The following is a 12,035-nucleotide window of genomic DNA, read 5'->3' as shown; positions in this document are numbered from 1 at the left end:
CTCTCAGAGGTTCTCTCCTCGGAAAAAAGGCCTGCCGAGCAGCACGCCATGAACCAGCTCCCAGGAAGCGGCTGCCAACAGCCCAGCCCACAACCAGTCCCTTGAAGGGCAGCAGGGCACGTGAGTCCCTCTGGGGAGGGGGCCTGCTCGGTGCCCCAGCTCCCACAGTGCCGCTTGAGAAGTCAGTGGAGCACCTGTGACATGGAGAGGCCTTCCGGGTCGGGGGCTGGCACCTGTTCTCTAAGGGCCAGAGGGTAGGATGTGAGCTGTGCGGCCCATGTTGTCCCAGCTGCTCCACTTGGCGGCAGCCATAGCCAACGTGCCCGGCGCCCAATCTGACTTCATTTACAGGAGAGGAAGGTCTGCATGTGTGGCAGTCCCTGTTCAGAGCAATCTACACTAATAAAAGAGTAAGATGCAAATTGACCATACCTTTGCGACACCCACCAGCCAATCAGGAGGGAGTATGCAAATTAACACAACAAAGCTAGCGGGTTAATTTGCATACACGGGCACTGAGCGGCCAGGGGTGGGGCGGGATGCAGGCGTCCCGCTCCACCCAAGCCGCTCCGGGCCTCTGGGCAGCATGGGAAGGCGGAAAGGCGCCTCCGGGCCAGAGCGAAGGCGGTGCCAGCAGCCAGGGGAAGGAAGGCCCATTTTTGCACGAATCTTTGTGCATCGGGCCTCTAGTGCTAAGATAACCACACATGATTTTTAAAAAGCATGGCACATGTGTTCGCAATAAAAAAAATAAGGAACAAATGCAAACACCTTCATTTATAAAAGACTGTGAGGAGAATTTACTTGACCATCTCTTGGTGCTGTTTCTTTCACCCTCAAACCGTTCATCACTATAAAAAAGGTCTCTCCTGTAAAGGGGAGGAAACCACGGAGAGGACCAGCAGCAGCACGGGGGTGTCCTACCTTCTTCTCCAGGGAGCTGCTCCACTCCTTCAGCAGGTTCACGTGCTGCACCGCGGAGCTGGCCTCGTGCGCCTTGATCTGCTGGTTCGTCCCCTGCAGAGCAAAGTGCAGGGCATTAGCCCTCGTCACAGGAGTGCACAAAGCCTGGAGACGGCCTGAACGGGAGGCAGCACTGAGCGGGAGGGGGGAGCCTGGCTCCTGGGATGTGACTGATTCCCGGGCGCACGGGAGGCGGCTCTGCAGTTGTACAGGGGTCTCAGGCTCACGGCTTCACTCCTAAGCTGCTCTCACCAGGTGCCTTCTCGGCTGTTTCATATTTACAACATTGAGAAACTGAATTTCAGACATATCATTTTCCTTCCTTTAGAAATGTTTTCATTAAAATATAAACGGGTTTGGACAGCTTCGGTTATAGCTAGATACTGATACAGTAATCTAGTGAGCATGTGATCAGACTAGGGTTCTGACTAATTCACCAAAACATTAACTTATCAGTGACATTCACTGTATTGGGAAATGGACTGCTCGCTGTTCTAAGGCTACTTAGGAAGTTACATGTAAACATAAAATAAACCATCTACAGAGTACATAAGATGCAGACCATCTCAGTAACAAGCTCAGCAAGTAGTACTTCCATATTTAAGGAAATAATTGGCATGAAAATATAATTTGTTTTGATACTGGAAAATTAAGAAGCCACAGGAAGCATTTTAATGATCTCCAAAACATATACTCTGTACAGAGAATATTCCTATGTATATGTTGACATAAGTGTTGCTATATGTCAACATGTACATACACAGACACAGAATGAAAGGTACTACACATGACATCACAGTGGCGAGGCTCCGTCCCCAGGAGACTGGGCAGAGAGAAGCTACAGCCTCTTCATGCTCCAGGCTTCACTTCCTGAGAAAATACTAGGACACCAATGTCTCGGTACTAACTCCATAACGATCTGTGGCTCATACATAAAATTAAATAAAATACTTTAACAGTAATAGATATTGTCTTTTCATAATTTTAATATTAAGATACACATTTAAATAGAAACTCAGTTCAAATTCACTAGCAATCTCAGAGGTGTTAAAAAAATAATAGCCGGGCCAGTGTGGCTCAGTGGTTTGAGCACCAACCTATGAACCAGGAGGTCATGTTCAATTCCAGGTCAGGGCACATGCCCGCGTTGCAGGCTTGATCCCCAGTGAGGGGCGTACAGGAGGCAGCTGATCAATGATTCTCTCTCATCATTGATGTTTCTCTCTCCTTTGCCCTTCCTCTCTGAAATCAATAAAAATATATTAAAAAAATACATATGTACACTTAAAAAAATAAAAGTCAGAAACAGGTGTGTCAGCACAGGTGTGGCAGTGACGGAGATGTCCTCTCCACGCTGCTGTCCCAGGAAGTGTGACTTATATGCAAAATGCATTTATGGATACACGCGTGTGACCCATACCACAGTGCACCGGTGCGCACACTGCTCACACCAGCCGGCTGCATACTTACTCATATGCACTGCTGCCAACATCGCCATGCCCGTCTAGCTGCAAACCCCACCCGCCATCAGGCCTGTGCGACCTACTCACTAGCTGGTTTCAGACGGGAACATCCTGACCTCCTCTTGCACAGGTGTCTACCTTAACTCTCAAAACCCCACCGTCACCCACGCAACAGGGCGATTCGGTCCCACGCAAAGACTCCAAGCCCAGAGCGGCACGTTAAATGTCAATGTGATAACGTGCTCCCATGGCAGAACGTCAGCGACTGGGAAGGACAGGTGTCGGATACTGACCTGAAAAACGCAGCCATAGCGCTTAAAACTACAGGTGCTGGGGGCATTGACACACTCTGACAAGTGGGCACTCAACTGCAACGGAAAGAGACGTGAGTTGTGGCACGAACGTTCGCATGAAAATGTTCAAACAGGTTAAAGGCACGGAGCACCCAGGGACGGCGATTACAGCCGCAGGTGCGTGCCGTCACCGGCTCCGGACTCCTCGGCAGTGAGTTCACAGCATTGTCACGTGTGTACACAGATACACCAATATACGGAAATACGTTCACTGTAGCGTTGCTTAAACTCGGGTTTTCGTTAGGATTGTTCGAAACGTGACCTGCTGTCTGCAGTGCCAGAGATAAGAAAGGAAGAAACGTAAACTGAAATGCACATTTAAAGACTGTAAACGAAAATTGCATGAAACACAAAAAGGAAAGCGTCCGGGATGCGACTGGGCCACACACCTCGTATACAGCACACGAATACACTTCCCAAGCGAGCTCAGGGCGGCCGCGGCTGCCCGTCCCTTCCCTGACGCGCCCTGCGCAGGGCATGCGCCGCCGAATCCAAAGGCCGCTGCGGCCGTGCTAACAGGTCTGAATGTCACTTGCTGACGGGGATTAGAGGACCTGGGAGAGGAGGACGCATGAAGCTGTGGGTCGGCAACCGTCCACACCAACCACCTACACCTGCGATGCCCCCTCAGGAGGCAGAAAGTGCTGGGCGCTGGGCTGACGCAATGTAAGGACAGCTTCTCCTTTCACTGAAGAAATACATTCTCATCAGGAAACTCCGGGGACAGACCTTTATAGGAACCACCAGGACGTGTCTGTCGTGGGCCAGGGCCGCACCCCCAGCGCCCGTGGGGTGTCACTCTGGCAGGGGCCTCTGGTCTGCAGGACAAAGCAGGCCCCTCCCGGTAGGTCAGCACTTGGGGCAGAGAGGAGAGTGGCCCCAGGACTGCTCCCTGGCGCTGCTGCGACTGCTCCGAGGGCCAGCACCGAGGGGGTGGCCCAAGGGACCCGACCGGCCATGGCAACCTTTGCAGGTCTCTGAGCGGCCAACGCGGGCCAGGCGGGCAGCCCAGCACATCTGAGGCTCCTCGGACCCCGGCCTGAGTCAGGCCTGCACCCGAGGGAGCGCCTAGCCCAGTGGTGGGCAAACTCCTCAGTCCACAGAGCCAAACATCAACAGGACAACGATTGAAATTTCTTTTGAGAGCCAAATTTTTTAAACTTAAACTTCTTCTAACGCCACTTCTTCAACATAGACTCGCCCAGGCCGTGGTGTTTTGTGGAAGAGCCACACTCAGGGGCCAAAGAGCCGCATGTGGCTCGCGAGCCGCAGTTTGCCGACCACGGGCCTAGAAGGTCCATCGCAGGGGCCGGCAGAGGCGCAGCCTGAGCAACTTCAGCTTTAAAAGGAGCTCCTGGCCGGCGGCGGCTGGATCGGGGAGCAGTGCGTCTCCCGCGACTGTCAGGGCGCCACCGTCAACTCGGGCCACGCTTTTCCCTAAATTGGCCTTGTTATCGTCACTCTCACAGCCTTCCAGAATTTGCAGGCACTTTGGAATAATCTATACACCAATAACACCTTTCACCAGAAACTCAAGATAAATGCCGGTTTAAAGATTTTTTTGAAATGAAAATAACTCACAGGCAGAATGGAGGCAGCTTTCGTCTCTAATTCAGATAGCCCTGAGTAAAAACTTAGCAGAGTGTACAAAACCCTGAAATTATTCCAACAACGCAGACTCTGCGTACGTTCACTTTAACAGAGCGGCTCTCCGGCTGTGGGAATAATCAGTGTGTTTCCCCGCTGCTCGGAGAGGCACCGGCCACCAGGCAAGACCCTGCCTTCGCCCGCAGTCAACCTGTGCAGGACGCCCCTTGAGTGAGAGCGGCTCCTGGGGTCCTGCCTGCACCCCGCGTCTCCCGCTCAGTGGGGACAGGGGGGATGCTCCCCACACTGCATCCAGTGCTAAAGTTCCAGGCGGCCAAAAAGGCTGAGGGAACACTCAGAGCAGAGCTCCCAGGACTAAGGGGACGCACGGAGCCCAGGTGAGCCCGATGGCACCCCAAATGGCCCCCAAAGGGGCTCCAGGCCCGGATCAGATGCAAAGACATGAAGAACCCTTGGCGTTTTCCGTCTGGATGTAGCCGGGGAAGCTGCCTTCCCAGGGGCCCCTACACTGCCGCCGCCGGCCGGTGCACTCGCTTCCCACGCCAGCCGCGCACAGAAGCGTGGCCAAAGTGGTCGGCAGCATTTCTGAAGGAATCCATCTTCTTGAGATAACCCTACAGTAATTCCTGTTCACTGCCTTAAAAACAGCTTCTTTTAAAAATGGTGTCTCCTCTGCTGGCATTGCACGCAGTCCCGTTTTCCCTATTCTTAACACCTGGTCCCGCACTCACTCTGCGGCCTTTATCGCTCGCTTCTGAACCCTCCGACTCCCAAGAGCAGCGGGAGGTTTCCCATTGTGATCTGCAAAACCGAGGGTCTCCTGAGAAGGGGAGCGGCGTCTGTGGCTCGCTGTCCTCACAGACGCTGGGCCAGGCCAGAGGCGCCCTTACCTCGCTCCTCAGGAGGGTCTGGACCCTGCACTTGTGCGGGCAGGACACCACGACGCAGGGACAGTCAGTGTCTTCGTGTTTCTGCCGGAGAAAAGGAAGGTGTCGTCAGCTTTGAAACATACGGATTGCCCCAGCCCCCACGCGGACCCACAGGAGGCACTGGACGCCCGGGTAAGCCCTCACACTGACTAAGTGCGGGAGATACGGCACCGCAGCAGCCCGGTCACCCCTCCCGAGCTACAGCCCTCTGGGGCAGCGTGCGCTCTTAGCGGGGTGCCTGTGCCCGCAGCGGCGAGGGCGGGTGAGGGCGGGCTGTCGGGGACGGGTTTTGCCTGGCCTCTCAGTTTGGCATCTGGAAATGAGGCTTCTCAAATGCCTGGAACAGCCAGACCTCCTGGGTCCTTCAATCACTGCCCTGAAATCTCTGAGGTTGTCTTTAGTGCCTGGAAAAGACGGGCAAATTCTGCTTGAGCCCTTCTCTGGACGGCACCATTTCAAGTGCAGGGGCCTGAGTGACGGGGACTGGTCAGCTCGATGCCGCAGGCACCCACGCACCGTCCGTAAGCGAAGGAAGGGCAGGAGCCGGGAGCACAGGTGACAGGCGACAGCGCCATGAGGGCAGGCGGAGGGGAAGGGGGAACCGCGCTCAGCACGGGCCCGGGAGGCCAGGCCCCGGACACTGACGGCTCCTCCGGGTCCCAGCTTCCCTCCGGCCTCCCAGCCAGGCTGCTGAGCCGAGCGAGGGGAGCCTGGCCAGGCGCCTGGGTCTGACCGGGCGGGTGTGGGAGCAGAGGACAGGGTGGCCCATGTGGGTGAGTGAGCCCTTGTCAGTCCCATTGAACTCCCCTCCCGAGGCCTGGAGCCAGGCCCCGCACTGCGCTTTCCCGCGTGGTTTTGAGGCCCGTCTCTGTGGGCCTGCAGCCAGCGGTGACCTTCGGCACTCGCTGCCCGCCGCTGGGCCAGGTCCGAGGTCCCGAGGTCCCGGGGGCGAGTCCACACTGCTCGGAGCTCACTGGAGGGCCCTCGACCGCAGGCCTCCCGAGGCACCGGCACCGGCTTTGGCTTCCCATCCTGCCTGCGTGCCCAGGGCCAGGTCTTCAGTGAGAAACCTGGGCCAGTGCCGCCTCCGCTCCGCCTCCCCTGGAAAGGCGGGGGGGTGGGGGGGGGGCCGCTGTGAGGGAGGAGTCAGGCCTGGGCCTCAGAGCTCACCAGGCAGCGCTCCGCCTCCTCCCCAACTTGCCCATCCCATCCTCACGCACAGGCCAGCCCAGGAGGACCACTAGGGATGCAAACGGGGGTGGGGGAGGGGGGGTGGGGGGCTCGGGGGAGGCAGGAGGGGCGCCCTGAGGGAGATGTGGGGTGGGAGCAGTGTGTGTGGGGGGAGGGGCGCCCTGAGGGAGCAGTAGGGTGGGAGCAGTGTTGGGGGGGTGGGGGGGCAGGAGGGGTGCCCTGAGGGAGCAGTGGGGGGGGTTGGGAGGAAGGGGGGAGGCAGGAGGGGCGCCCTGAGGGGGAGGTGGGGTGGGAGCAGTGTTGGGGGGGTAGGAGGGGCGCCCTGAGGGGGAGGTGGGGTGGGAGCAGTGTTGGGGGGGTGGGGGGGCAGGAGGGGCGCCCTGAGGGAGCAGTGGGGTGGGAGCAGTGTTGGGGGGGTAGGAGGGGCGCCCTGAGGGGGAGGTGGGGTGGGAGCAGTGTTGGGGGGGGTGGGGGGGCAGGAGGGGCGCCCTGAGGGAGCAGTAGGGTGGGAGCAGTGTTGGGGGGGTAGGAGGGGCGCCCTGAGGGAGATGTGGGGTGGGAGCAGTGTGTGTGGGGGGAGGGGCGCCCTGAGGGAGCAGTGGGGTGGGAGCAGTGTTGGGGGGGTAGGAGGGGCGCCCTGAGGGGGAGGTGGGGTGGGAGCAGTGTGTGTGGGGGGAGGGGCGCCCTGAGGGAGCAGTGGGGTGGGAGCAGTGTTGGGGGGGTAGGAGGGGCGCCCTGAGGGGGAGGTGGGGTGGGAGCAGTGTTGGGGGGGTGGGGGGGTAGGAGGGGCGCCCTGAGGGAGCAGTGGGGTGGGAGCAGTGTTGGGGGGGTAGGAGGGGCGCCCTGAGGGGGAGGTGGGGTGGGAGCAGTGTCCGGCCGCGGGCCAGGCAGTCAATGCCTCCGCATGCGCGTCTCTGCAGATCTGTGCGCGGTACCTGAGGACAGGTGTCAGGAAGCAGGCGGTGCTGGGTATCAACGGCAGAGGCTCTTTCCATGGGACTTGGACAGACATGCCACCGGCCCCTCTAACCCTGCACCCGTTACCGTTACCGCGTGGGCGAGCACCCGCCTTGTCAGTCCCATCCAACTTCCCAACCTCCACAGGGACAGCCCGATGGCGCGCCGTCTGTGCTTCTCTAACAGGCGGGGCCAGGCGGCTTTTCGTGTTGGTCGGTCATGTCCTGTGACTTCCCTTCCTGGCTTTCGAGCCCTCTCCCCACTCCTGCCCACCCGGAGCCTCATGGGTGGGCGCACTGGGAACAGGGTCCACGTGGATGTGAGGTTAAGGCGAGGCCTCACTGGACCAGGGAGGGTCCTCACACGAGGAGAGGACACGCGGCAGGAAGACGGCCACGTGAACGCGGGCCTGACCCCGGCAATGTGGCTGTGGGCTGCACTCGGGAGCGCCCAGGCTGGGGGGGGGGGGGGGGCTCTCCCCGGAGCCTTTGGAGGAAGCACGGCCTGCCCATCCGTGGTTTTGGATTCCTAGCTCCAGGACTGTTAGAGAATAAACTTCTGTTGTTTTAAAACACCCAACTCTGTGATCGCTTGTTACACAGCCGTTAACACACCCACTAGAAAGCTGCTCATCGCCTGGTGGGCCTGGCTCAGTGGATGAGTGTCGACCTATGAACCAGGAGGTCACAGTTCGATTCCCGGTCAGGGCAATGCCCGGGTGGCAGGCTCAATCCCCAGTGTGGGGCGGGCAGGAGGCAGCCAACAATGATTCTCTCTCATCACTGATGTTTCTACTAGCCTCTCTCTCCCTCTCTCTTCCTCTCTGAGATCAATACAAAAATATTTAAAAAGCTGTTCATCTGTTGGTGCAAGAACTCAGCACACTGATGAAATCAGCCTGTAAGGGTAAGCGGGACTTGGACACGCACACAGGGCAGCTGTGCCACACCCGAGCTGTGGCAGGACCAGCCCTGGCCTCACTGTCTGTGTGCTGCTGTCCGTGTGCTGCTGTCCGGTCTCACCGCCTCCCCCGCCGTCACCACCCAAACCTCTGACCTCTGCTTCTCCCTTTGCTCAGAAAGTTTCCTTACACACGTATGTGAGCCAGACAAGACACTGCTTTGTTTTGATTGCTTCTGAATTTTATCAAAACAGAATTCTACCCTAGGAGCCGTCTGTGACCTGGGCTGTGCCAGGCTTCTCAGGCCAATCCGTGCACTGCATACGGGCAGGCCCTCACCTCTCACGGTGTGTAATGTCGCCGTCACACAAGTGTCCCTGAGGCCACCACGACCGGTGGACCGGTGCCCTCCCAGCGGGTGGGCGTTGGGGCGTTCCCTGGCTCCCTGGCGGTGCACGCAGCCTCCCCTCCCGAGGAGAGGCGGGGTCACTCACTGAGGACAGGGATGTTCCGCCAACTCGTTTCCAACGTGGCTGTGCCTACGAACCCTCCCATTAAACGCACCTTCTCTGGTGGAATGAGATCTATGTAACTGACTTCTCACAAATGAACAAGTGAATTTTACATTAGACTAAGTGTAAAATCATGCTACTTGCAGCCCCGCCGATGTAACAGCGATACCGGCTCAGACACAGGAGCGAGATTCCCACGAGAAGTAACGGCCCGAGTGCCAGGGCTTCCCCAATCTGCGTCTGAGCAGCACAGGCGTGGGGCCTCACACACCGGGCCTGGAGGATGAGGCTAAGTGAGCAAGACAGGGGGTCGGGCCACGCCAGCAGGGGGCAGGTGTGCGAGGAAGCGAGTGCACCGGCCTGGCTCGGGTCGAGTTCCTGTGCACGAGGGGGCCGCGCGTTACAGGCCCTGGCAGATGGAAGCACATGCCTTAACATACTCCGGCACGTCTGCATCATTAAAACAGGTGATCACCAGAGCGCAGTGAGATTTCCAAGTCTTTCCTGGCACAACTCCGGCCCCAAACTTGCTAACTATCTTTCTGTGCCTCTCACCCGTTTGCCGCTGACAAATTTAAGACCCAGATCAAATCGAATGCTACCTGCATACCGAGGCCCGCGCGGCCCCGCAGCTACCGAGCCGGCCTCCTCGGAGCCCTATTCCCGCCACGGGCAGCGAGGGGAGGGGACAGACCACAGCGTGTGCGCACACCGCGTGCGCCTGAGCAACCGCTCGACCAGGTCCAACAGGCACTGAAACGTCGCGTGAATCCCTCGCTGTTATTTTAACAGCAGGCTCCTCACTCCCGTCTGCAGTTCAGTCAGTTGTGTGATGTCTAACTGACACACTCTACAATTCTTTGGCAAATGAAAATTAATTACTGGATTCTATTCTGCAAATAGAGGTAACTGGTTCTTGCCAGCAGCAAAGGGTGTGTCTGACAGCAACGTGCCACCGCGGGCAGGGCGAGAGCCTGCTCACTAGGGGCGGCCGCGTGCACCTGAGGGGTCACTGAGGGCGCTCGGCCATGACCAAGACCACCGCTCCTCCCCAAAGGGCGGGCCCAGCTCCTCCCACTTCCTCACACCTGGGAGCGTCTGCAGAATCACAGGGGAGACTTCACAACGGGAGAAAGCCACAGGCATGAGGAAGTTACACAAAGTCAGGCAAACGTGGAGATTATAAAGATTTTGTATCAAAAACAAAGACCTTTCCCGGATTCTGGTCAGTAAGTGCTTCAGAACACCCAGCAGGATGCGGCTGCGGCCCTGACCCCGGCGGCCCCTCTCCATCCCTTCATCTGATGACCCCAGTCATCGCCCTGCCTCACTCCGAAGTCAGCGCCCGCCCCTCCAGCGCAGCCTCCCAGCGGCACTGCCTGGCCTGCCCCTCACCGGGTCCCCCTCTCCTGACCCGACAGCCGCCTCCCGTCTCAGCGGCCTGCAAGCACCATGTGCCCCGTCTGATGTGGGCTCTCCAGTCACACCCATCCCATGGCTGCAAGGACCAGCTGCTCATACCTTCCGGAGCCTGGACCACCCCGCTTTCCCCCTCGCCCCCCAAGCCTGTAATCCCCCACGGGCCCCACTTCGGCAGGACGCTCCTGCTCATCCGGACGCTCTAGCTATAAACGCTGGGCGCACACTCTATACTTGAGCCATCAGCTCATCCCATTGGTTCTACTTCAAAACTACCCCAGACCCCTCCTCTCCCTGCTCTACTTGTCCAGGACAACATGGTGCCTCCCCCGCCCCGCTGGGCGCACAGTGCGGGGAACGTCACCCCCAGCTCCCGGCGGCCCCCTGACCCTCGGCACCTCGACTACGTTCAGGGCTGGGCGTGCGCTGGCCTCACAGCGCCTGAGGTCCACCTCCAAGCCAGCTCCAGCCCAGCTGGGTCCCCTCGCTGCTCCCTCTGCTCGGAGCTGCCCTGCTCGCCGCTGTGTCTGAGGGCAGCCGCAAGCCCCGGCTCCCTGATGCAGCCCACCGCTCTCCACGGCCCCCCTCGGACCCCCCACCACGTGTTCCCCAGGGACCCTCAGGTCCCAGGGCGCCTGCACACAGCTGGTACTTAATAAAGGTTCATTCAAAAGTGGACCCACGTTGAGGGTGCCCACACCACTGGCTGTTTTCAAAGTCTGCCCTCGTCCGCACACCCCTCTCTTCAATCCACAGACAAGGGGTCTGACTCGAACACGCGCAGGATACTGAACTGGGCCAAACACTCGAGGTCTGAGAACGACGTGAGCCCGCACCTCCGCAGGACAGACGGCCGTGCTTCCACAGCGCAGGGCGCCGGCCGCCCTCACGATGGTCACACGGCGCAAGAAATTAGGCGACCCAACACGATTCGGGCCACTCCCTGGGACGCGCGAGAAAGTCGACCTCTTTTGAATGACTAGTCTTCATTTTTTTGGCAACCCAAGTGGTAGTCCACCCAGGCGATGATTACGTAAATGAAAATGAGTAAACAAATGGAGCTTGACTCTGAAATGAAGTCAGATGAAGACTGCTATTTCCGCCCGTCTTTTCTCTTTATTCCTGTTAGAATGGTCACTTAAACGCTATTCTGCGGGCAGATGCGGTAGGTGAAACGCGAATACTGCACCTGCAGCGTGATCATCGGGACCTGGCTTTTGCAGTGGCTGCACGTGGCCTCGCGGTATTTACAGGCCTTTTCCACGTGATCGCGCAGGTCTTTCCTCAAGACCCTTTCTTTGCAGTCAGCACGCTCACACGGGAGTTCTTCAAACTGGCAGTCATTCCTCAAATGCACCTGGGAGACAGACAACCCCAAGTCTTAGTCAGCGGCAAATCCACGGGAAGCGCCCGAGTTCAGCCTCCAGCAGGCAGCTGCCTCAGACACAGTTCCATCTGCTCAGACCAGCTCTCCAGGAGAGGGACCCAGGGTTGGAGGCGCGAGGCCACGCCCATGCAGTGGCTCCTCGAACGATACTGCTCTGAAGAATTAAGTCAACTTCCCTTCCTGGGTAAATAAATGGTTATCTGCTAAGGACTTTGTTTTATTCTAATTCAAATATCTTTTCAGGATAAAAATGATACTAATAAAGGAACACAAGAAGTTATGTGGAATTTCATGGAAAAAAGAAGAGGTTTTAACGGGTCTTCCAAAATTAAAATTCGATACAGTTTCCTTT

The 12,035-nt window shown here is 58.1% G+C and overlaps 1 protein-coding gene across 2 annotated transcripts in view; it reads right to left on the bottom strand.

Annotated features, from left to right (window-relative positions):
- TRAF3 (TNF receptor associated factor 3) overlaps positions 1–12,035 on the bottom strand; it is a 96,349-nt gene that overhangs the window by 20,283 nt on the left and 64,031 nt on the right. For both annotated transcript variants that reach the window (XM_079768849.1, XM_079768848.1), the window contains exons 5-8: positions 11,486–11,653; positions 5,278–5,358; positions 2,720–2,794; positions 925–1,017 (exon numbers count right to left, since the gene is read on the bottom strand). In XM_079768849.1, the coding sequence (XP_079624975.1) occupies positions 925–1,017; positions 2,720–2,794; positions 5,278–5,358; positions 11,486–11,653 (417 nt within the window). The remainder of the gene's footprint in view (positions 1–924; positions 1,018–2,719; positions 2,795–5,277; positions 5,359–11,485; positions 11,654–12,035) is intronic.

This window comes from Cnephaeus nilssonii (genome assembly GCF_951640355.1).
Source record: "Cnephaeus nilssonii genome assembly, chromosome: 4".
In the NCBI taxonomy this organism is placed as follows: domain Eukaryota; kingdom Metazoa; phylum Chordata; class Mammalia; order Chiroptera; family Vespertilionidae; genus Cnephaeus; species Cnephaeus nilssonii.
The sequence above is the reverse complement of the archived record's forward strand: the minus strand, read 5'-3'. Positions and strand labels throughout refer to the sequence as shown.